This window comes from Hetaerina americana, unplaced genomic scaffold (genome assembly GCF_022747635.1).
Source record: "Hetaerina americana unplaced genomic scaffold, ioHetAmer1.1.p SCAF_5, whole genome shotgun sequence".
Taxonomy (NCBI): Eukaryota; Metazoa; Arthropoda; class Insecta; order Odonata; family Calopterygidae; genus Hetaerina; species Hetaerina americana.
In genome coordinates, this window is record NW_027287095.1 from 71,938,354 (window position 1) to 71,965,883 (window position 27,530).

General features: G+C 40.8%; 1 protein-coding gene across 1 annotated transcript in view; it reads right to left on the reverse strand.

Annotated features, from left to right (window-relative positions):
- Positions 1-2,524: 2,524 nt before the first annotated feature.
- Positions 2,525-27,530, reverse strand: part of org-1 (T-box transcription factor 1) — a 96,195-nt gene continuing 71,189 nt past the window's right edge. The window contains exons 8-9 of the mRNA XM_071592531.1: positions 18,953-19,056; positions 2,525-4,812 (exon numbers count right to left, since the gene is read on the reverse strand). Coding sequence (XP_071448632.1) covers positions 4,187-4,812; positions 18,953-19,056 — 730 coding nt within the window. The 3' untranslated portion in view covers positions 2,525-4,186. The remainder of the gene's footprint in view (positions 4,813-18,952; positions 19,057-27,530) is intronic.

Consider the following 27,530-nt stretch of genomic DNA (forward strand, 5'->3'; position numbering starts at 1 on the left):
GAGGCATAAATTTTTGAAGATTTTGTGATTAACCTAAAAGCGTGATGGGGGCCTTTACCGTTGCGTGTGAATTTATGTATTAATTAGCCGTCGACGACGAATTGAAAAGTTAATAGCGTTTTACCGGTGATTATTATCAATGTTTACTGAAATCTACTGCTTGGAGGCAGGATTTTCATGGGCCCAGGGACTAAGCTCTACTAACTACGATTCTGAGCTCCGCTCCCTCATTTGCAGTGCCTTTAATTACAGTCTCGGATTTAATACATGTTGATTAAGAAAAGTATGGTCTTTATGATTTAGCGTATCTTATATCATCTGTCTTAAAAATGTAATTACAAACAGTGAGATCAATGCGAGACTTTCCCATCTTATATAATTGTAGTTATTTCAATAAAAAAATATAGAACTTATGATAAAACTAAACCGTTGGCATATACATTTTTCCTAAGAGACTATCATTTTCAAAAATCTTTAAGAAGTCACAGGCGCAATGAGAATGTTTAACATCAGAATAAGCCATCCGTGCCGAAATAAGCACGAAGAAAATTAATAGCGATATTATTTGAATCACGTAGGGTGTTCAGCATCAGAAACAAAAAATAAAACTACAAATATGCAAATATGGAGTTCAAAATGAACTAATAAATGTAAAGAGACTTATATTAAACCGATCCAATTTAATTCTAATTAAGGAATTTGTTAATTAATGGAAAGAAAGCTTAACTAATGAAATGAAAGCGGCTAAACTAACAAACAAAACAACATCTGTCACTGCATTAAGAAATGAGCATCCTTTCATGATTTAAAAAAGCCAAAATATTGGAATTTGAACAATTTAAAAGTCGGCCTGATACATAATACAGGATGTCAAATTAGCTACTTGACACTAAAGAAACCATGCTGAAACTGCAGCTAAAAATCAAATTTACCTGTAAAAGTTGTATCAATCCTTCTTAAGTTACCTAATAGAAACGGGCATTATGTAAAAATAAAAGAACTCTAGTTAATAGGATGACGATAAAGTCGATGAAAAAAATTACTCTAGAAATCGTTAATCGCTATTGACTCACTACGCGTTCAACTGAATAGGCCCTCGACTCTTGTTTCACAATCCTATCGCCATTTGGTATTTTTCCTTCTTTACGATCACGAATAGTTAAAACGTTGCTAATGATGGTATTCAGGAGCCGGCAGAAACTTCTACCTCTCAGAGCAACGTAAAACTATCCCGGATCAAGAGCCTACTAACTGTTTGAATACCAGCATAACAAATCCCCCAATCCTCCGCGCGCCGGTGGCTGGATGTACGAGGGTCATCCGGAAAGTAGTACCCGTTCGTGAAATAAAGACACAAAAGTAAATATTAACAAACATAAAAAATTTTATTTGAAAGAGGATACTTTAAACTACTTCTCAACATAATCTCCAAGCAAATTAAGGCATTTGTCATAACGTGTGACAAGTTTCTGTATTCCTGCTGCATAGTCCTTCGCCGCCAGCTCATTGAGATACGCGAGGGACCCATCTTGCACAAATTTTTGCATAATGCAGATGGTGTTTAACAATTTCATGAACAATTGTTCGAGAAACATTGGGAAAATGCTCACAGATGTCATCAATTGTGACGCGCCGATCGTTCCTCACGAATTCGTCAACTGAGCTCACCAGTTGGTCTGTAATGACAGACGGTCCCTCCGAACGCTCATCGTCGTGTGTGTTCCCCCTCCCCATGTTGAAGTTGCGACACCACCGCCGAACAGACGACTCGTCCATTACATTGTCTCCATACACCTCCTTTAATTGGCGATGAATATCACATGGGCGAACGTTTCTTGCATTGAGGAATTTAATCACTGCCCTCACTTCACAACTGGCGGCGTTCTCAATTTTTTTAAACATTGTAAACAATCACAGAAACAACACAGGCAATGCTAGCGTCACGCAACTTGGCTCAGAGAAGGCAGACAAGCCACTGAAGCTATCTGACCTCGTCCAGCGGCTACTCGCGTCGTCAGCACTTCATGCGGCACGAACGGGTACTACTTTCCGGATGACCCTCGTAGATTTGAGAAATGATAGTGCGTTGACGATCTTTAGTAGCATATTCATTCATTTTCATTGATTCGTATACACATGAAAAATCGGTCCAGCTACCTTAAGGGGCTGCAGTGAGTGTATTGCGAACGGAGGTCTACATGTCGGCTCTGCGTAAGATCAATCTGCCGATTGAAATCTCCCGCTCCCCCCTCTCTCTCTTTCTACCGCACAAGGGAAACAACATGATTTTTTTAAGTATTCACCTTGGAAATAAAAACAATTTGAAGGCCATCAGTGAGGATCCATGTCCGTCGAAAAAGTTGTGCGGAGTGATACGAATTGCATCACAGAGACCGCTTGACATCCTCCTCTTCGACGGAACTCCACGACTATAAATACACCGAAATAATGAGTTAAGTCGTTTGTCTCGGTTTCTCTGACCTCATTCAAGAGTGGGGATATAAATAATAAACAGAGTGGCACATGCATCCCTAATTTTTATTTGATATTTACAGGTTAATACATTTGCTAACGTCCGCGCGCGCGGAAGCGCAATCGTGAACGGGGTTAGATTCAGGGTGCCGACTTGCACTCCGTCGCGGGCACTTGTAGAACAAGAGCACCGGGTTTACACATTAATGTTACACAATGAGATTTTATCCACACATAGGAGTACGACGAGGCCATTTTAACTTCGATTCATCAGTGGTTGGCAGCGATTCCTCGCAAGCGCCACACGGTGTACTCTCCTGGATTATTTTTCTTCGTCACACTTGAACATATCACAAAATGTTGAGCGATTTGTCAGGTCCTTTCATTTTCTATCCCTCCGTGCATTTTTGGACTGCCATTCCATGCTTCCGTCGGTGGTCTAAATTCACCACGAGTCACTTTTCTCAATCTTGAGAAGAACAATCAAACCAAAATATAATTGAGACGGGCGAGGAAAGAGTTAATTTTATTTCGTTTTTTTTGCGTTTTGTCCATCTTCGACATTTTCGCACGATGCTAGCTTTTGCATCCGTCCGTCTTTGATTGAAAATGTTATTTATTGAATAAACTTCAGCCATACACTTTGTATAAAAGATACGTAATGTACACTAGGACACTTGGACTGCAGTGTACGTGGAACGGTCCAGTTGACAAGGCGTTTCCACTGAATGGATTTCCTCCTCCAATGGATTTAAATTTGTCGTCTTCACTACATTGACTTTATTTTAAGTGTTCGCGATCAGGGGTCAAAAAAAGTTTTCCGACCCAACCAAAATCGTTAAATAATATATAAAAGTTTCAATTGATAAAACATTGATATCACATTTAGGCATCAATTTAGTTTAATTCTTGACATAACCGGTCAGAAACGTGAAAGAGCTTCTTACTCAGAGTAAATTGGTTACAAAACATCTTCATCCTTCTCCTGACCCAAATTTCTCCAGTCAATTTCCCTTGGCATAATAATTAAGACCTCACACCCCATTATTTCCGTGCATATTGTTTCTTAAGATTAGGCAACCAAGGAAGTCGTATGATAAGAAATTAGTTTAAACTTAGTAACTTCATAGAGTACCTTTCATCGCCTTATAGAACACGCATACTTGGTAAACCTGGGTGCTTTTGACCAGACTTCTTTGCCAACATAAGGCTTCGGTGGAATAATAAAACATATTCCGCAGTAAAGATAATAAAGGCCGGATATCAAATAACGAGAATAAGTAAAGTGACTGTGAGAACACCGACAGATTTCCGAACCGTACACTTTAAAACATGACAATTGAAAGCTGCCTTTTGATCCATTTTAATCACATAAATAGTACCGTTTTAAAATCTAATATTCAACGTTGAAAAAGTGAATACGTCCTTCAAATGAGAGGACAAATGGAAAAATATTCGGTAAAAATGGCAACATTATCGCTCCGATTGAAAACTCTGCGGGTATTTTTTTTCCTGTTGTTATGTCCGCCAGTATCACTCGACACGCATTATGGAATCGATTGTTCTTAGGTGTCTTCCGAACGGTCCCATCGAGGAGGGGGCAAGTCCTCAGTCCGCCTCCGTCTTGCATCCCCGCGGTGCACTTTAGAGACTCGACGATGACCCAGGTATCACTTTGCGTGTGTTTGTGTACGTGCCGGGGAGTGGGGTGCCGCTACCTCGGGCCGTATTCGAATGCCGCGTGTCCCCTCGCCCCTGCATAGGCCGACACCCCAGTGGTCACGGAAGCTCCCGTCAGGAACCCGCCCCCCTGTCCGTGGTGTGCCTGGGCGTGGTGGTGGTGGTGCTGCTGTTGCTGTTGACCCGGCGGAGGTGCGAACGGATGCGGCGGGTAGCCTCCTCCGGATCCGTACACTCCGCCGCCCGTCCTCCCTCCGTCCCCGACCCCCATGGCCCCGCCGCCGCCGTAAGGGGCGGACGCCCTTGCCGCTGCCGTGGCCGACGAAGCGTCCGGCCCGCCCCCGGCGGCGACGGCTGCGGCGGCCGCGGCGTCCACTGCGGCGGCAGCAGCGACGGCGGCCGCCGCGGCTTTGGCGCTGTAGGCGTTGTAAGCGGCGGCGTGCTGGTGAGCGGCGTGGTGGTGCGGGTGGTGGTATAGGGAGGCGAGGGCAGAGGGGACGTAGGGGTCCCCGGGGGCGGAGTAGTGCTGCGACGGTGCGGGCGGTATGGGACAGGACTGGGAGGGGTTGTGGTGAGGCGAGGGGGAGCTCTCGAGAGGGGTCCCCGGCAGGAACGCCCCCGGACCCCGGATGGCGCCGTTATCCCCGGCATCCTCGTCTGCTGAAGAAGAAAAGGGAAGGGAAGTGTCACCACTGATTGAACCGATTATGAATATTTGTCTACCGGTGTCACGTGTGCCATCGGTGATGCATGAGGTGCTGTTTGGTGGTTTTCTGGACTGGTTTTCGTCAAAGCTAATTGAACTAATAAATAAATATTGACAGGCTGTTTGTGCTGGACAACCTTGAATTAAAACGTAGCAAAGCTCAACCAGTTTTCAAAGAACCAGTGTCCAGTATCCGAGCCCAAAACTGTCATGAGCATCAATTAGTCCTTGGTCAATTTTGAAAGTTTAAAGTATGGGCTATGATCGTTTCGATATTGTAAAATCATTAGTTTAAATTGCACATTTCTGAGTACTGGATATATTATATCATAATAAGTATTTTTTCAACATTAAACATTTCCACCAAGGAGCACCTGATGTCATTTCTTATTCATTTACTTATTTAATGCATAAATACAACATATTTAAGCACTATTAAATTCGATCAATTGATCACATATCACTTTATATTTTTATGGACCACGTATAACATAGTTTTTATGATTCAAAACCTCCCATTTTAAAAAATGTCGTTTTTCTGAATCCGATACGCAGATTATATTTTATATTTGACGCTTATGTGTAATAATCACCATGTAAATAATTTTATTTCGTTTTAAATGGCCTTGAGTGTTCCATTGAATTCGTAGAGTAACTAAGGGAGAGGAGCAATATTTTTTTTAGACTTGAAAATTATCTCTTAAGTGGAGAATGATCGTAAGTTTTCAGTTTTCATAAAACCGACGTCATCACCCCATCAGTTCCCTGCCGCCATTGTAGCCACAAGAATTCTGCTTTTCACATTATTGCTCTCATCGTCTGACTAACTTGTTCAAGTCCCATTCCAATTTTACATTAGAATGAAATAACATTAAGCGAATTGCAGAACGAAATAGCTATGATAAAGGTATATTTTTTTTATTATTAGACCACAAGTTATTGCAAAAGGAAATAAATCTTAAGAAGCCGTTTTTACTTGAAAAATCGATGCACCAACCCGTTTGTTTAATTTACCAGTAGAGAGTAACTTAAGGTAAAGGTAACTCACAATTATACCTTAAGACAAAGTTAAGATTTCCTTTTATACTTCAGCGACATTTGGGAAGATGTTTCGTAAAAGCAAAGGCAAGTTTAACATCGTGAATGAAATTGTTGTGATACCTTCAATTGCAATGTTAGCACCTAATGTTATATTGGTCAAACCGGTAGGAATTTGCGGACAAGAGTAATAGAATAAAAAAATGTTTTGATAATGGTAAAGTAACCTCTAATTTTTCCAAGCATTTATTTGGAATTTTAACACTAGATTTCTCCAGATACGTTTAAATATATTATACTTCAAAGTGAACTATTTTTAAATGAACATTATTTCCATTTATTTCCCTTTATTTTCAATTTACCAAACCTAAGAGATAGGGAGATGAGTCACGCCAACGGTAAAAAGTTTAGCTTAAAATTTCCCTCTCGAAAAATTACTTTTCATCCCCCCTCTTTCTCTTAAGCCATCCACATGTTCATTCCTCTTCCCTCTCTCCCCTCGCCATACTTCCCCGTCAGACAATGGGTATATTTTGCAGAGGACACCAGATATTTGTTCCTTGGTAATGATAGTTACCTCTTTAAATCATGGTCCGTTTTAATAGATTGGCGTGGAATCTTATAAACTGATTTTTTGATTCAACGATATAAATATTCCACAGGCCTCAAATCTACTCTTTTTATACGATTCAATTGTTTTACGCCATATTATTCAGTTCCCTACCTCCCCTCGGTAACCTCCTCGCGGTTTTAGCATTAAGGGTGCATATTTGATTTTTTTAGAGAATGGGAAGTGGTGCTTTATGCAAAATGGTTTGGAAGCACGGCAATAGAGGAGTGAACCCTGGTGTATTATTAAAAGGGTGCGGATGAGAAGGAGGATGTGATAGCTGCTAATTTTATTATTTTCTAATAGTAATTAAATGATCGGTCGCAATGCTGTTGACCTATCAGTTCCCATGTCATGGTGACATATTTGATGGTTAACTAGCTAAACGATCATAAATAGCCGTAATTTGGCAAAACGTTTCTTGATGCTTTCCAGTGCGTAACGTTTACCTAAATTTTTATTCAAGATCAAAATTTCTAACCTAACAAGACACGATGAAGTTTTCTCGGGCCTTCCACCGGGTCAGGGGTTCCATGCTGGCCGACGTCTCGATGCCCGACTCGTGCATCGTCCTCAGGGATGGGCATCGTCCTTATCCCTCAGGACGATGCACGAGTCGGGCATCGAGACGTCGGCCAACATGGAACCCCTGACCCGGTGGAAGACCCGAGAAAACTTCATCAAGCAAATACGCCGGGAAAACACCAGATATTACTAACACGACACCCTGTCACCTCACACTACAATAAACCCTTCTTCAATTCTGCATACTTCCTTCCTCCTTTCATTCCTTCCAACATGATTTTACTTTTCATACCTTGACCTCACTTTCCTAACGTTATCCACTCCATCAGTCTTCAACATCCCATTGCCAATCAAAATGTTCTGTATCCAACTTTCCTGCCTCATGTGGATTTCTCTAAACAATATCCTCTCCTCCCCTGCAATGCCTAACACTTCGTCGTCTCTTTTCCTTTCTCTCAATTGCACCTTTTCAATCTTTCTCTTCAACCACAACTCAAGAGCATCCATTTTACTCTCATAATCTTGCTTCAAAAACGATAAATCCGCGCCGATAAAAACCGATGGATTCCAATTCTTCTTCGAATGTTCCTACTACCTTGGCAATTTTGGTAGAGAACACGCCAAAGCCGGGAAAACTCCTTTTCCTGCCACAGTTTTCGTCCTCCTATTTTTACGTATAACTTAGCTTTCCTCTCACTTGAGAACCTCGTAACCTTTGTTTTCTTTGTATTTATCTTTACCCCATGCCTGCCACATTGATTTGCTCTCAGGAGTGATTGAAACCATTGGCTGATTGACTAACTGAAGCTTGGTCATCGGCAAACCTAGTTGATTTCATGGACTCTCCACCGACTTTCATTCCTATCACTAATTCTTCCTATGCCCCTTTCATCATTTAATCCACGTGATTATTGAAAGGGAATCCCTTATGTTAGAGAAAACTTTGTGTGATATATGACGAAAGAAACAAATATCTCATAAGTCCAATTTGTAATTACCTATTTAAAACTTAAATTAACAATGAACTCGCGGTTTTCCATTATGTTTCCGTATACTGTATTTTTCCATCTTGAGTGATACATTTCAAGAAGCATCTCATCGAGATCTCTAGTCAGCCTGAAGTCTAAAAGTATTGCAGCATATCAATAAAATCATGAAATTTCATACTCAAATGTCATTTCGTCCTATTTTTGTAAATTAACGATGATTGAATATTTTGATTTCAAAGCTAATTATTTAGAATCACAACTAAAATTCGGTCTAGATATCATAATTTATGTACGAGGGTCATCCGGAAAGTAGTACCCGTTCGTGAAATAAAGACACAAAAGTAAATATTAACAAACATAAAAAATTTTATTTGAAAGAGGATACTTTAAACTACTTCTCAACATAATCTCCAAGCAAATTAAGGCATTTGTCATAACGTGTGACAAGTTTCTGTATTCCTGCTGCATAGTCCTTCGCCGCCAGCTCATTGAGATACGCGAGGGACCCATCTTGCACAATTTTTTGCATAATGCAGATGGTGTTTAACAATTTCATGAACAATTGTTCGAGAAACATTGGGAAAATGCTCACAGATGTCATCAATTGTGACGCGCCGATCGTTCCTCACGAATTCGTCAACTGAGCTCACCAGTTGGTCTGTAATGACAGACGGTCCCTCCGAACGCTCATCGTCGTGTGTGTTCCCCCTCTCCATGTTGAAGTTGCGACACCACCGCCGAACAGACGACTCGTCCATTACATTGTCTCCATACACCTCCTTTAATTGGCGATGAATATCACATGGGCGAACGTTTCTTGCATTGAGGAATTTAATCACTGCCCTCACTTCACAACTGGCGGCGTTCTCAATTTTTTTAAACATTGTAAACAATCACAGAAACAACACAGGCAATGCTAGCGTCACGCAACTTGGCTCAGAGAAGGCAGACAAGCCACTGAAGCTATCTGACCTCGTCCAGCGGCTACTCGCGTCGTCAGCACTTCATGCGGCACGAACGGGTACTACTTTCCGGATGACCCTCGTATGTATTAAGGCAGTAATTCATTGTTAAACTACGCCAGCCGCCGAGTAGCCAAAATTTCTGTCCTAAATCTCTTTTTTTGTGATGATATACCTGAATTATTGCTTGCGATTCCACTACTGACACTATATTATCTTGAGAAAATTGGATACAGCGGGACTATTTGAGCAATAGTAGTCTTCTCATTGGAAAGGAATATCTTCCGTTTATCTCAGTATGACGTTGAAGCTTCGTTCCAATGCGATGAATCGTAGTTGCTGTGCCTACAATCTCTATTTGTCCCCCTCCTTAAATTTCATAACTCGCCATCAGGGGCTTGCAAATAATTTGATCATTTTAATGAGATACAACGGGCCCAGAAATGACTTGACGTCTTGACCGACGAGAGTTAACAAGCTGATACAGTGTGACATATTCGCTGTGAACTGCTGTGAAACTCGCCTAATTCTATTCTTATCATTTTTAAATACTGCCCACACGTACTCTTTGTTTTTATTTCTCCCCAATTTTTTCGTTTTTCCGTAAATTTACTGAATACACACCACTCGAAAACCTCAGAAAAAACAGCTATGGTCATTGCTTTATGTGGATTACATTTAACTATTGTGTATGTGATATTATCTTATTATCAAACATTCAAATGGAGTTCTTTAAGAAATATCCTGTCGTAGAGTTCATGATGTTATTACCTTTGTTTATCAATCATTGAGTATAGGTTTTCCAGCACTGAACTATATTATTTAAAATAGAATTAGTTTTGCTCTCTAATGGCGTACTTATCAGTGGTCTGTGCAATAAATGCTCGAACTGGTGCAATCTGGCGGCCATGACGCGGACTATAGCCCCACCCACTAGCGGCACTAGTTGCCTGAGACCCAATGAACCGTATGTGCTTGGCGGATCGTCGAGCTGTGCGTATGGTGCCAATTATGTTAGTTTCTGTTGTCCTTATTTTTACTACTCGTATTTGTCGAAAATGGAAATTGATGAAATCACGGAGCAACGAATCAACATCACGTTTATTGGTGAATTGCGGTAAAATTTATCAAAAAAATACTGAAATGTTGACAGCTGTTTACGGTGCTAATGCTCTGAAGAAAATATCCGTTTTCAAGTGGATAACGCGTTTTAAAGATGGCCGACAAGACGCCACGGATGATGCAAGGCCGGGACGACCTTCAACCACCTGTGTTGACGACAACATTGATCGTGTGCGATCTCTTGTCCTTACCGATCGTCGAAAAACTGTCCGAATGAGAGCTAATGGACTGAATTTAGGAAAACAACAGTCCACACTATTTTAATCGAACATGATGGATGGATCCTACACCATTACAATGCGCCTGCACATTCAGCATTAATTGTTCGCCTGTTTCTGGCAAAAAAATTCAATCACCATCCTTGATTATCCTCCTTATTCGCCAGATCTCGCCCCCTGTGACTTTTCACTATTCCCAAAATGCAAAAATGTGATGAGGGGACATCACTGCGAAGGTATCGACACAATGAAGCAACAAACGATGAGACAACTGAAAAGCTTAACTGCCGAGGACTTCCAAGGGTGCTTTAAACAATGAAAAAGAAGATGGAATAAGTGCGTAGAACGAATCGAGAGTACTTTGAAGGGAACAAAATCGATGTAGACTAAATTTTGCAAAATAAAGTTTTTATGGCCTCAGTTCGCGTATTTATTGGACAGACCTCGTATGACATAGTGAGTTTTAAAACTATGTTAGAGTGCATATAACTTTTTTTTATTTTCCTGAATCAATTTAAAATCAACGGTGACATTTTTCTAAAACATAGGATGCCGCGGGGATAACAAAGGAATTAGGAGTAGGAATGCCTTCCCTGCTCTCAGTCGGAGAGTAATTTGTCTCGAAATTCGAAATACGTTGCCAAGAACATTTCGCGCTCGGCAGTTAAGAAACTTTCGTGACACAAGAGTGCGTTTGTTTTGGAGCGAGCATATTTTCCTTTCGTCACAAAAAAAAAGTTTTACGGCCGCTTTAATGCTCGTTTAAGAGTTGGGTATTCAAAATTGAAGCGTCCTGAATACAACGAGCGCGGAACATTTGGCTGAGCCATCTTCCATGTGGTTATGACGCGAAGCCAAGCGGACATAGCTCAAGTCTTGTAGACCAATAGCATGTGCGCTTGACGTGGGGAAATTTAGGAACACGAAGCGGTAAACGGGAATTCTCTTTGAATGCAATGAAGTTAATGTTTTCTTTTCACCCGTCAGAACCCGGGGGAGTTCTAAAGATTATTATATATTATATTATGATTATTATTGATACTCTACAGTTTAATGTAGGTATTGCATTACTTGGCACATTTGAACTTCAGTGCGATATGTAGGAGATGAGAATTAATGCAAAAAAATAAAGGTTATGCGTTTTCGAGAAAGGTGAAGGATTAGTTAAATAATAAAGTAGGAGTTCAAAACTAAACAGGTGGAAGAGTTTGCTTATCTCGGAAATATTTTGTGTGAGTGTGTGTGTCTATAAATATGTATGTATGTATATATATACACACACACACACACACATATATATATACACACGCATACTTACACACATACATACTTACATACATACATATTTTTCTTCTTCTGCATCTACGTACCAATCTACCGAATCGGCCGAATATTCCTTGGAAAAGTTATTTATCCAGATTTCCTTTTGTTTTATATCAGTGGTCTGATCCTGGGACATATTTACTTGATGGAAAGCCTCCGTTTTATTGCGTTTGACCGTTGGGTTAATCATATATGTATAAATAGGTATTCGTATACAAAGTCAATTTAACAATTTTATTACTCCAGATATTATTTTGTAGACAAATGCTATGACAAACTATTTTCTCATTCGGTTCAATGGTTATTTCAAGCTGGATTTTGTCCAATTGTACAGTCGTATTTTCTATCTCAAAGAGGACGGTTTTTGAGCAAGCATATGTACGAGTAATGTTCTCGGGGCATGTAAATATGTAGAAATTCGAAGAAATACGTCATATATTATTCGCCTATGTGAATAACTTACGACTATTACTGTTCTGTTGTCGTGTTCCACCAGTAGAAGATAATGGATGAGCGGAATATATATTCACGCGACCTTGAAAATGAGAAATACGAAATCGTCATTTTAAATGTTTCAGCATGACATATTTAAGGTTTGACTTATTCATGGGCACGCGGGATGTTTCACATATGAAAAATGCACAGGCGTGGGGCATCATTAGCGTTTTAGACTCGGCGATGGAATGGTCGTCCTCGACGGCCAGCCATTATATTTGATTTGCTGCCCGTATTTCTGCCCCATGATACTCAAACCGGCGTCCGTCGATCGTATCCATGAATCTCTCTCCTCGGCCAAAGGAAATGCGGATTTGAGGCGCGAACAAATGAGACATCCCCCCGCACACCCGTGAATCATGCAGAACTGACTTCGAAATAAATTGAGCACGGTTCGTACAGCCATTACAGCCAGCGGGAGGTACTCTTCATAAGACACCCCCATCACACCACTCTCCTCCCCTCTTTGCCCGAGTCCTCTTCCTTTTCTCTTCTCTCTCTCTGTCTTGCCGCCACTCGAAAGAATAAAGGGACGTAATACACTTAACACTTGGGAGAGGTTGAGGGGAGGGGGAAGGGCTTTGAGTTCCCTCCCCCACCCTTACCTCCTCCCCACCGTCTCCGCCACTCGATATTTTGACTGAATAAGATAAGACGGAAACTTTAACTAAATGCCTGTGTCGGGTCGAGACGCGGGAGGGGCATATCTTTCGCCACGTCGTTTGTGAAGGAAACGAAACGAGAAGAGAGAAGGGGAGGAAAGAGAAAGAGAGAGGAGGGAGAGTGAGGGGGAAAGGGGGGGAGGAGTAGGAGGAGAAGAAGAAAGAATACATTCTTGGGAATTCTCAAAATGCCTTCGGGAGAAAAACTCCGCCCCTCGGACGCGGGGTCTTCCTCCCTTTCCCCTACCCCCCCTCCTCCATCTCTTCTCGTTGATGACTCCTCCCTCCCTCCAACCCCTCTCCGACCCCCACCCCCGTGCATCCCCTGGCCTTGTTTCTCTTCGCTCAATCTCTTTGAGGCGCCGGCGAGTATAACGATGCTCCCCCCTTTCCGACCTCCCTCTCACCTGGTGGCCACCCCTTCCCCGCACCAGAGACTCTCCTCCTCCCACTCTCCCTGTCTGTCCCCTCTCAGCCAATACGAAAGGGATGTGCCTCATCGGGTACGGCAAGGATTGGATTACTGATGTAAATACTGGGGAAGCGTGCGTGATGCTCAATTTTGAATATATATGTATTACTCTGTAGGACGCACTTTGAGCTACTATGCATTAGTTAGAAACACAATAGAAGGGGAAATGTAATGAAAGATCCCGTGTGGAAGACTAAGGGACAAGTAAATAGCAAGAATCAAGAAGGTCGTAAATTGAGATAAGCTATCAGTGTATGAGGGTATTGACACTGAATAGAGAAGAATGGAGGATTTTAGTGAAGCAATCTTAGGACTGAAATACCAACGATGATGATGATATATTACTCTAGGGGATGTGGTAGTCCAGTGGGCGAGGAGCTAGGCTGTTTCCGTGAGGGTCCGGGATCGATTCCGTGTTATATCTCTGGCCACTTCCAGCTTCATTAAATCTGTGTGATATTGTGGGTACTCGTTATACATTGATTAAATCTTAATGGTTCGTTCAAAACTTACCTAAATACAATTAATAGTCTTAATGAGATCTTTCTTGGAAACCACAGTTGGCACAAGGAGAGAAACTGGTCGCCTTACCCTGCTAATGAGTGAATTTCACACGTCGTAAAGGGATCAGTACGTAGTAGAGCTCTACATTCACCTATCAAAACAGTCTTTGGGTTGATTAATTGGGTATCATATGTAGAATATCTTTTCAACAATGCAATGAAGATGATATGGGCACTGAGTAAATGAGTTGCATGAGTTTTATCGAGCTATCAAAAATATCCTAATCATGGGCAATCCCTCATACTCATCAGGTGGAGAGGGATGGTGCAAAACTTCAATTCTACACACAATAAGTTCAAAATCTCTAAATTATATAAATGCAGCTAGTCTTGAATGTGAACTCAATTTATCTAATCATTTTAAGCATTAGATATGAAAATCAAAACAAAGGAAACTGGGGGTCAAGGAATCCTAAAATGTGGGATACCAAAGTTGTAGTCAGTTGCTTAGCTGAGAGGATATGAATCAGACTGAACAGGATATTATTCGAGCTAAATGAGAAAATAAATGGGATGAAAGAAGTTTGAAGGATCAAAACCGTATCAAAGGCATGGTACCATTAGAAATTAATGGAAACTAGAAGGATGAATCCTACGTGGAAGTCCAAGGAGCCAGTGCATGTACCAAATACGCGGATGTAAGTAAGGAGGATCATCAAGACGCGACGCTATGAGAATTAGAGAGAAGAACGTAGGTCTGCAGCCAATTAATATTTGTATTAAAGGACTAATGATTGAACTTCCAATGAAACGCGCTATCGTCTTTATTTACTGCAAATTCTTAAACAGAACATTGTTGCCATATTCAATTGACATCACTCTGACATCTGACATGTCCCCTTTAGAAATGAGACATAGAGCGAGCCCCCGAAATCCCTCCTTCCCCCTCCATCCTCCCTCCAAAACACCCCACCAGGGACCCTTCTTTTATCTCCCCTTTCTCTTTCCCACTTTTCATGCGACGCAACCCCACACCCATCCCCTCTCGCCCCCCCTGGAAACAACACAAACCAACGCACTCGGAACACAAAACGTCAAAAAGTCAATCCCGTACCCTACCTCCCCTTCCACCACCCAACACCTTCCTCCCTACAAGCCACACGTTCCTAATCCCGCGTGACATTTACTGTGCCGCGCGTGTCGTAAAAATAATGTCTCCATCTTTCTCACGCACGATCCTCCATCCTCCTGCTTCCACGTCTCTCCTCACAGCCCCCATTCCCTCTCTCTTTCTGCAGGCCCACATGAGACGCCCTTTCCCGCCTCGATGAAGGCCACGTTCCTCAGTCCTCAGAGACAGACGTCCCGATCTCTCGATGGTCCTCGTCAGGGTAGCCTTCTAATCATTCTCCTCTTCGCTTTCGCTTCGAGTGTCCGAGTAAGATGAAGGAGTCACGCGCTAATGTAGCCAACAAAATACCGGTATGAATAGTACGTACGTAAGTGAAAGGTCTAATACGAGCCTCGTATATACGCTCCCTTATATACAAGATGTATCGTTCTTGTATACCCTTCCTAGGACGGATAGAACGACTGGAGATCCTTCTCCGCGAAAAAGAGTTTGCTTTACAAATGAATTGAATGACGAAATCCCCCCGCCACGCGCGCCCTTGTTGTAGCTTGTTGGATTTTGTTTGGATGTATAAAAAAGAAGGAGAATGTGCATCGTTTTTTAAATTGCCGAAGAAAAAACATAATCAAACTTGGTCCCCCTTTACCATTGAAAAAACACAATAATCACCCCTAAATATTGTTAAGATATTCGAGGGTTGATTTCTCCTGGGTACTAAGCCCTACATAGCGTGTGGAGTTCTAACACTAGTATGGAAGCAGTAGGAGGGCAGTTCCTTTCCCTGTTCAGCCTTCGGCTTCCGAAAGATCTGTTACCCAAAATATCACCCAGAATATGTGCAGATGTCCAAATGTGAGAATCGAACTCGGTCTCTCCGGTCAGTAGCCGAATTCCCTAATCACTAAGGCCCTTTTTCCAGTTTCTCAAAAAAGGAAGGCTCATTTCTCATGCGTTGGATTGATTCCGTAGCAAAACCACGTCACTCTTCGTGCGTTACCCTCCCATATCTCAAGATCGGTCGGGTGATTTTCGTGTACGTATTTCTCGCGTAACAAGTCTCTGAAAGCCTTTATCTCTCCCCAACTCTTCACTGAAGACTGAAGTAAGCTTTTTAAGTGGCACACTCTTAAAATTTTATAGTTTTACTTTAACGCAATTTTATTACTACAACCGTACAATAAAAAAAGGCTATAAGTTTTAAACGGCCGTCTCCAAGCACTCTTGACAACTTCCTATTGATACGTTTCAATTTTCTTCAACTTTCCAATTGATAAGTTTTGTTTTCACATTACTTGCTTAATTACCTTTTTGTGACCTCTCAAGGAGGTTACAATTGACTTCCTCGATTTATGGAGCTCCCTATGCGTGTGCCCACTTATCACTCGTGGGAGTGTTTAAATCGCTGTGCACTGGGGTGAGTAGGCCCCTTGTTCTCACGGTGGGAGCTGAAAATATTGAGAAAGAGATATGCTCTCTTGAACCACTTATTCCAAATCTACTCTTCAAAGCGGCAAGAATCCCAGATTGACATTACTCCTACTCCATGGTACTTTTTTCACTGAAATTCAGTAACTTTTTTTTATTTTGTTGTTATTTTAATATTTTAACCCAGGAAAAATAGTGGTAACTGTTTAATAGTGTAACACGTCCCGGCACTTCGACCTGAAGACGCCCGTTGAAACACGGGCGAAACTGTTGTCAGAAAAATAACCTACGCGGTGACATCCCGAGAATGGAGAGTCTTTCGTGGTAACTGTTTGTTGCTCCGCATTTTCTACCATTTATGAAAATTATGGATAATCAGAAAAAAATTATACTCTAGGTTAAAAAAAATTGTTTTTAGCAAAATAACTAAACACCCTAACGAATTTCTCAAAGTTTATGTACGAATAACTTAATGTCTCACCATAGGCATAATTCTTACTGTTTTTGCATATGGCGTAAGTAAATAAGTAACTTTCAAAATGGCGTCGGTAAATTAAAAATTCATTGAAGAATACTCAAGCTGCCTTTCTCCTTTATTTCGGCTCCACATAATACGTAAAAGTTATTAAAACCGATAATTGCAGAAAAGTCGTCATTCACGATAAGTTGTGGGAGATGTAGTGAAAGTGTTACGCTTCGAAGAGACCAGACAATACGGCTAAATAATATCGTGCCACTTTGGGCCGTGGTAGCAGACTTGGAACGCAAGGCCTCTTCCTGCATAACTGCCAAATGAAATTCACGTTCATTAAGGATTGGATCTATGAACACTGCCGCTTACCACCCTGTTCCAAATAAACTCATTTACCCCGAATTCACACTCGAGAAACGTCGTTGGCTCTCAGAATGAATAAACGATAGAAAAGCTTTGGAAATAACTACAAAACTATTAATTTCCCTCGCCAACCACTGATTCTTTAACGTTGGTGACATCTTTTGGTTTGCCATATGACACACCTTTCAGATACGATGTCACATAATCAAACAATCAAGCACACACAGGTCTGAATAATGTTCTGGTAACATTCGCACCAAATTGTTCTTGCTTATCATCATAGAGCCTCTTAGATTATTAATCATAAAATCTAGCAAATCTTTGATTACAGCTCCAACATGACAAGACGGATGCAATCCCTGTACTACCGTGTAAGGTAATAATCTTAATCCATGCATGGCATCTCCATTATTGACTGAAATATACTTAATATCGCGAAATTGGAGTCCACCTAACTGTTTTCGTGGAGAATGTTTGTGTTCCCAATGATTAACGGAATCTCTTCGTGAAAAATGGACGAATTCCGTCTCCCCCCCCTCCCCCTTCCCATGTGGCCATCCCTTGGGCATCTGTCTTGCCGTAGTTTACGTTCCTCAGGATGACGGATAGTTCGTAGGAAGGGACTGAGCGTGGGAAGACGAATGGTGAAGCTCTCCAGAGAGGCGGACGACCTGCGGAATGCAATCGCTGCGTTTCACTCCAGACGGTAACTTCGAGAGTGAGACGTCGATTGAATGGGAACGAGAAACTCTTAACGCAGAAATACAATCCATATTTTTTCTTTGAGGTGGATAGATCTGGATCATTCAGGTGTTCTCCATTCAGTAATTATTACCTGTATTTCCTTGTGGGGTAGCCTAGTTTGATAAAGGGCATTTCTAAAAATTACGGAAGACCAATTTCGATTTTTAACCCATTTATGCAAGGATGTACACAATATTTAATTCCCTTCCTTCGATTCCCATCTCGCGCAATTACCAATGATATTGGGGTCGTAGATTTTCGCGGCGTTCAGATGAAAGACTCTCCATTCTCGGGATGCCATCGCGTAGGTTGTTTTTCTGACAACAGTTTCGCCCGTGTTTCAACGAGCGTCTTCAGGTCGAAGTGAGCTCCACTCCGACCTGAAGACGCTCGTTGAAACACGGGCGAAACTGTTGTCAGAAAAACAACCTACGCGAGGACATCACCAGAATGGAGTCTTTACCAATGATATTATGAATGCATAAACAGACATTTTTGTCTAAAATAAAAATAATTATCCATACTCGTATCCCTGTAAAAACCGTTTATTGATACCACCACTCATTAGTTGAATTGCATGTTTGTATTGAAAATGACCCTTGATTTATTTCATTTTATTGGTATTAGCATAAGAGTATACTAATACATACACGCAGTGAATGAAACAAACCTTTCTAAAATTATGCACTAGGTTAGTAAATGGTTGATTAATATTGAATCGAATTTTCACTAGTGAGTATTTGAACAAATCCATCTTGGGTGATCAAGGGTGATAAAAAATGCTTGAAATAATACAATAACAAACACTGAGTGAGATTCCTCCTTGAAATACCTCCTCATTTTCCATAAGGAAATGTATTAGATTGGTATATTTTCCCAAGTCTTACGTAATTATAGAACAGCCACAAGGGACCCTTGTCTACTGGGAAGGGTCCCATGGTCCCTCTGGAGACATACCGACAAATATCCCGCAGATATACGTTTTGTTATATCTGCGAGATCTATGGATATTTCCTATCATCGGTTTTAGTGTACGCACCATGATGGGAGCTTCCTCGCAGCAGTCCCCTCTGGTCCCTCTGGTGCTGCTGCTGGTGCACGGCCGTGGCACCAAGCTGTAGGTGGTTCAGGACTTCCACACCACTGTAAGGAAGAGAAGTACTGGTAAAGGAATATTTCTTAGAAAAGCCATTTAAAATAAAATAGCTGTATGTTTGTTCATATAGTTAAAGGCATCCACCAAGCTAAGGTAGCGTATACCATTTCCTATTGTAAAGAATATGTATATATGCATAAACTTATGTATATATGTGTATATATACATGTGTACATATATATGATTGAAAAGTCTTGGAATTATATATATATATATATATATATATATATATATATATATATATATGCAAAACTGACCTTTCAAATCCAAGAAAGTTTTTAACTAATCAATTGATAAACTATTTAACCAACCATTACTAATGTCAACCAAGTACAATTCTCTACTACTAATCCGGAAAAGCATCAGCATTCGAGAGCAGTTTCAATGCGAAGGACGTATTTCATAGCCTTACTTTTATTGCAGGGAGTTTGATAGCAGTTACAAAAAAATGATGGTAATGAAAAATTACCTCGTTAATTCTCTCGAGTATTAAATAAGCAGGATTTCTTTCCACTCCAGACGAGACCCGAAATTTAACGGACCCTGTCATTTTTTTTACCTTAACAATCAACAGTTCCTATTTTACGCAAATACTGAACCTTAAGGTTAAATATTAACTAGATATCATTTATACACATACGCATGCATACGATATTGCTGAAATTCGTATATTTGTTCAAAAATATTCCGTTTTCTAGTTTCAGAAATACAGGTGGCATAAATACACTGCTAGAGCACATTTCACTAATTATGTTCTAGGATGATGATAAGATAATACTTTCTCGAAAGTTTGCGAAAAATGTATCACTCAGTTCAATCTATAGAACATTTTTTTACAAGTTAGCTAGGATAAGTACTGAGTCTTTAGGGTATGAAAAATTTATGAATAGGACTGGGAATTCAGTGAGTGCATTATTGAGAACATTAACGAGAAAGATACTGCCGTAGTTTTCCTTGGACTTGGAAGGCCGATATGGCTCTCTTTGGCTACAGTCAGAGCGATCTAGTTAACCTGATACTCCATTGAAGCTCTCTTTTAGTTTTGATATTATATATAGTATTTGATATGGAAGAATTATGTCAAGCCTCTCAGCCACTGATGAAACTAACATGAATACCTTAATATACGAATATGCTCAATACGTTTGATTTTCCTTGTGTTTCCTTCCAGTTTCCACAATCTGTAAAAACAACAGACGCTGCAGTTAACTGAGGAACGATAAAAATAAAATCATGATCCCATATAGCGTTGTGAATCATCAAGATTGAAATCATCTGGATGTCTTTATTTCCATCTGGATTAACCATAGCTCCATATTGTATCTTGATGAATGTTTTGCAAAGAATGAAATAATTCTATTTAACACGCTCACCAATTATTTGGGATTCCTTATTAAATATTTGCCACATTCGAGTATGACACATCAAGCCATGCATTCTTCTGTGCAAGACCCACACTGCTTACTACCATTCTAGTGTTACCAGCCCATATTTTAACAGTTCATATTCTTAATGTTACTCTTTTATTGGTTGAGAATTACTATTAATAGTCTACCAGCGTAGGGTAAGTTTTAAATGGACCCTGGGATTACACACTACTGTAAATTATGGGATACTGTTAATTCTGTTCATTGGGACCATGAATTTATTATATTAAGTCATTAGTTGTTCCTGGTATATAGCATTTAAAAAATTCTCTGGTAAAGTCCTCGCTTAACTACTGATGGAATCCCTTATGCTTACGCAGATTTTGCACAACATATATGCCCGTTAGGTGGGATTCGAACCCGGAGCATTTAGATCAAAAGGGCTATTACCTGACCCGATACCACCAGACTAGAATTGATTCATCTGGTAGGTTGACTTTGCGGCGTTTTTCCAAGAGCTTTTACGCACCACAGTTAAAATTCCAAGCAATAAAGCATTGAAACGGGAACGTGTCGAATTGAAATCTTCGACATCGACATAAATACCCCACGATCCACCAAAATGGTGGTTAGCAGGGGGTGCAAGCACCAGGTAGGAAGGGTGAGTAATAAGGGAGGATATGGGAGAGGAAGGTAAAAGGGAAAAACATTCGTTAAAAAAATATCAAATAACGTGCAAATTTGTATACATCCTGGGGGTAGACTTAATCCAAAATAAAGTGCTAAATTACCTATTAAATAAATTATTTGTAATGTGAAAGGGAATAAAAATTAACCAAAACCATTTATGCGACAGGCCTCCACCACAACAAGACAGATCATGTAGAGCTGTAAAATAAGAAGCGGAAATTCCACCATTAAATGGGCATGCATTCATGGTATCCGCCCCCAAAGACACAGCTAGGGAATGTGATACACCACCGCGTGCAGCGGTGTGTCACACCCTCCTCCCCCACAGAGAGAGACGAGGGGCGGAAGGAGAAGCTTGAAAGCAACAAAGTAGTGGAAGCAATACTGTAACGAGAACTACATTCATTAAATGGCAGTCCCTTGCGGTCATGCGGGAAGGGATTTGAATACAAAACACACGAGATTCGTGAAAGTGCACGCATTTTAGTAAAACTAATTATTCCCTAGACGATGTGGGTGGCAAGTGGGATTTTTGCAACCTATAACCCTGCAGTTACTACTCCGATGCGTGAAAGGTTTCAGATATAAATACCCAATGTAATATCACCAATTACCCAAATATTTCAGCCCTGTTTACCATTTGACTGTGTCACAGCTACGACGAGGGGATAAACCCCTTAAACCAACGAAATTCTTATTCTCTACTATTTCAATCAATCACCTAGGGACGAAGGAACCGGGATATAGTAAAGAAATGGGTGGACAAAATAAGCGCTTTTGCACTCATTGGCACTCTTGGAGAACTCTGGCCATGGCCAGGGCCGCGAAGGCATTTCTCTCAACTCAAAGACGACCATTACGAAAACTCTTGAGTTATAGGTTTTGAGTGAAACGGTGATTTTTCTCGTCACATTTCGCACCTCAAGTCCCTCGACTAGAGGATCAAGTCGCTTTTTACCGTGGAAGATGACAATAATGGACTTAATTTAAATGGATGCGCGTCGAACAATAAGTTCTTTCGCGACGTACACCCAGGTCACTTTCGAGTCAACATGCGGACTGCCACCGCACATCGGGAGCGTATTCCGTAACAAGTCGTCGCCGAGTCCATTGACGGAGGTGGCGCAATGTTGGACGGAGGGTTGGAAGAAATGGTGGGTGGAAGAGGAGGAGAGGGTGGAGGAGGGGGGGGCGAAGGATGAGTAGCAGCAGTCCCTAAGACAAATGTTAGCCGGAAGAGTGTCGCTTCGGAGTGCGGGACTAAATTAAGCAAAAAATTTGAGGCAGGGTGAAGTGACAGCGGTTTAGCGGCCAGACATCATCCATCTAGCCAACCGCGTGGAGAGTGTGAGTGTATTGGGAGGGAGGGATGAAGCATTTGAGGAGGGATATGATGAGTTCCGGAGAGAGGAGAGGAGTGTGGGGAAAGAGAGAGAGAGAGAAGGAGAGAGAGAAGGAGAGAGAGAAGGAGAGAGAGAAGAATAGTGGATCTGGAAGAAAGGGAAAGAAGACGTAGGGTGTTGCAGTCATGCACGCTTAGCGAAACAGAGCTTCCTTTAAGGCTCGCCCTCGCGGTCTTCTCTCAGAGGCTCCAGGAAAGGGGGAACGTGAGCTTCTGAAGGTCAATCGGGAGCTTCGAAGTATTTGACCCGCGAATTTATGTGCGAAATGCAAAAACCACCCGATTCGTTAAAATAATTTATATGAAAGAGAGTATGGAGCGTCAATCAAATACGTTGGATTTTAAAAATTAAATAGAATCCAGTCGACGCAAAAAAATTCATGCATCACTTACCCTGCTGGAAGAATCGCATTAGAAAAAGAGAAGACGCATGTGGTAAACTGGCGCCTTCTTGTCCTCAAAATCACAAGTATCATTGTAACGCCTTTTCGTCGGGTTCTGGTTGGTCACCACGAGTAAAATCCTAGTTGATGATACCTCAGAGTGTCACTAATATAGGGTGTAGCTAATTATGAAGTCCGCAGGAATTTTATCAATTATGAATCACGTTATGATTACAAACAATAACTACGTAAACAGTGCCATCCGTGTTTGTGGAAGAAACAGTTTCAGTCTTTATCAAGTACAGATTATACATCTCGGGGGAAATTAAGGAAAAGCAGCAAAGTATCGAAGCCTATATTAATAAATGTCATGAACTTGATTTGAAAACATTTTTTCATTTTATCCAGCATCTGGGTTTATATTCATTTTACACCATATTTCGCAAACATTCCTTTACAATACGCACAAAATTGTTGTTTCAAATTATCCTATTATATTTCTAGCTTTGAGATAATAATTGTAACCGATATTACAGTGGAGAGGGAATGCGTAGGCTGTCAGTTATGTCAGCCACTGTCAGGTAGATGCATTTCTTTAACCCCGCACATTTCGCGATCACGATACTGGGGAACACTAAACAGAGTTATTCATACAAACGTCACCTTAACTAATATTTTTATGCTAAAGCACACTTGCAATGGCCGTTTTCCTACCCCCTCTTACCTCCGTCAGACTCCTCTGTAAGAGATGTCAGAGTCACGTTTCCATTTCTTCGAAAATCAATGCCTCATCCGTGAGGATAGGAGGGTTGACCTACGGAACTATTTAGAGTTTGGGGAAGTACGGTGAAGACGTTTTTCACGGTGGCACCCTCATAACGTAGTAAATTCTTCGGAAAACCAATTGAAAAATCGGAAAATACACGACAAAGAACATGGGTCTCCTTACGTTTTAGCAGCGCCCATGCTGGAAAGAACTCGATCGTGGGGGAAGATTTCTGGCGTCTAGTATGTTGGCGTACACATAGAGAAAGATATCGATTCAATACTGGGATTCTTAATAAAACCTTGGAGAACCTGGTGTCCAAGTGGGTGCAGCAATGGGCTATTGACCGTAGGACTCAAGTTCGATTTTGGGGGACGCCTCTGGGCACTCTCGGCTTTACATGAATTCTTGTGACTTTTCGGGTAGCCACTAGATATATATTCCTGGGCAACCTCACGCTGCACAGGTTAAATACCCGCCCTCCTTTATTGCCCTGAACTTGTGAATTTCACGCCCCGCATAGGGCTTAGCATGAGGTGACCCCTACCTTCACCTCGTATAAACCTTCGGAATGATTTCAAGGGATGCTTAATTAAAAGTCTTTTAAATCTCAAATTGCCTACTTTTGCAATATGACTCATTAGATAACAGCATATGTCCAAATGAGTGAAAATTTATCTTTCATCATGAAGTATTGTTAAAGGTAAAATAATTAAACACTCCATATTTCGTTTATACTTGTATGAAAATCGACTGTCTATAAAAGATTCTTTCAAAAGATCAATCACGAGTCACGACTGTTCATTATTACAATACTTATATTTCTACATATTTCATGTTCTATTTAGGGATATCCAATTAACTGTACAGATCAGGGTCGGAGACCTATGTCATTGCTACCGTCAAGACTACGCCATATGGACATATTGCGTAATAAAAATCAAGATATTATATTAATAGGAGAGATTTCTAAGTTAATATTCAAACTTATACAATTGAGTATTGAGATGCCAGTATTTCGATCGTCCTCTGCTCGTAATAAGTGAAGTAAATGTCATATGATATAATTAACCCTGACAACAAAATGAGGTCTATACCTCCTCGAAGTTAACTGAACTCACCACATTTTAGCTAATTTCAAGCTTGTCACGTCATAGACTCTACATGTTTTAGCACAATTCTAGACATGGACGCAAAAATAAAATGACACTCATGCTGGCCCTATGTACGTCATTCCACAGATTTAAAACAGTTCATAATTTTACCAAGTTCGCAAAATTTAAACTATTTTTCCAAAGGAATATCCACCACCAAAGTATGAGTACTGGGCACTGCCTTTAAAGAAGAAGTGTTAAACATTTAAGATTTAAAAAGCATGGAGATTTTTATCATCGAAGGCTAGAGTCTTATCTGCTGCTTATAAACTTTAGAAGTTCAAGCGAATCTCTCCGCGTGGAATGAGTGAATATGGTATAAATTTATGGCACATTGATAAACATTCTGCGGAGTCCAGATGCCGCTGCAAGTATTTATGTTTTCGATTCTTCTGCTTCTGCGTCAGAAAAAAAAGCTCTATCTCCTCCGCGATGAAAGACTAATTACTGGGCAAATGGCACATACAAACGCGATGACTAATATAAATAGGTCTTGGGGCTCGGTGTGAGTTAGTAAACATCTCCTGTGATTGTAAGGGCAGAAACAGAAAAAGTAAAAAAAAAAGATTACATATCCGCCGCCTGCACTTTAGCCTCTTGAACCTATTGAGCCTATTCTCGACCGAGACAGATTTTGGCTACAGATTTTTCATTTTTTTTATCTCGTCCTCCCGGTCTCGTCCTGAGGAATAAAGCGAGTCGGCGGGGTGTAATTCTGGTTAACACGTGAATCCGACATTATCGAAGAGGTTAAGATTACAGTCCTAGCGATGTCACATCACCAAAGGGGAAAAAACTCGTAGTTACCTCTCGATTCCCGCGAAGAAAATTTAAATCTTTAAAAATCCAATAAATACCATTTTAAGTGCGCGATAACCTTCAGCCAAACCAAAATATTAATTGAGCTCGGGACAGCGAGGAAATAAATTCGTCCCCGAGTTTTTTTTCTGAGTTGGTTTGGCGCGGTTAATTAATCTTTTATTTATATATATACATATGTATTCACGGGCGCACACAAACACGTTGCCCGTGACGGAAATGCCGTTAATGCTCCTTAATTTGGACCGCCCTCCGGATTTATGGCATCGTTTGCGCCTCCCTCCCTCTCTCTCTTCTAAGTGCTACCATCCCGTCGCCGAAGGCATCTTCTAAGAGTCCCTACCCCGACCCTCCCACGCCTCTCTCTCTCTCCCAACCACTCTCCACGACTTCCCTCCTCAATCGCCCCACGCCCACCAGCCCTCGCTACCGAAGAACCGATTCCCCAGAGACGGACTGGCGGCCGAACAGCCGTCCTTATCGGAGTCGAACCTTGTAAACAATGCTTATACGATGACAAAAAAAAGGCTGCAATTTTTCACTCGTAATATTTAACTTCGACTCGTTTACATTCGTTACAGCATTGTAAAGTGACTATTCAGTTTCTCATTCATCTATTGTCTCGTGAAACTGATTAGCTGGTTGAAAATGACATACTTAATCAATCAAAACTAGTCACTTTGACGCGGCTAATCAATTTTGACAGACTGCACAAGTCACTCATAACTTAATAGTTTCTTAATCATGTTGCAGCGAATGGAATCGAGTCAGATTAAAATATTATTGATGCAAAAATTTCGAACTCGTTTAATGGAGAATAGTCGACATATCAGACGTGATACAGTATCAGATATACCGATAGTTGCCCATGTCTGGTGTGCTGCTGGTTCAGATGTGGGCCACTCTGAACACGATTGTCCCTCGAATATCAGGAATCTGAGCAATGGAGTTGGGCTTGTCATAAATGCCTCCCCTATATCCATACTCCATACCTTTAATCTACCAAGTATGTACGAAAAAAGATGAGACCTGTCTTTCTACGCGCCAATTGCTTCACAGATCACAATCAGTGAGGTGTCGCCTTCTAGCAGCGTCTGTGAGAAGTAAAACTTGTATGTCAATCCTTGCGGACCACCACGGGAACGCATGGCAGGGTGTGCCAGGGCATCAGCCTTCAATTATGTGAAATCAGGTAGTTGTGATATATTCGTAATTTAGGAATTAAAGAGAGCAAATTTGTCCTTCAATCGACACTATTAGTGTGTTTAACCGTTTTTTGTGCTGGTACAAGGAAGGAAACAGTATAAATTAAAACTGCCAAATATAATATTTCTTGTAAGGATTGAATCTTCTCATTAATAACCTAGTGTCACAGCGTCTTCGTTTCATAATGAAAGAATAAAAATTAATACTACTTTTATGAATTAGGTAAGACGATTTACTGAAAAAAAGCGTATCAAAATTTGCGATAAACGAATTGTGTAATTGAAAGGCTGAAAGATTTCATTCCAAATTCAAACTATAATAAACAGCAATTCTTCAAGGAAACTAAAATAATTGAATTTCAAACTCTACGAATAGTTATTATGAATATTTCAACATTTAATAGTTTAAAAATTAAGCATTAACTTGGTATTTTTGCTTGATTTTCCGACTCAGTACTAGGCCGTATCTTAAGTAGAAACACCGATATAGTTGGTGAGGTTTAGTATACTCGTACGGTATGACTTCATCTTCAGATAAGACAGCTTTGATATCTCACAGAAATAACGAGGATGACAACGAAATTTATCACTCGGAACTTAGGTTCACCATGACGAATTATAAACAACAATGGCCAAACAATATATTTCGAGTTTAAGGCATATTTGCAACTTCCA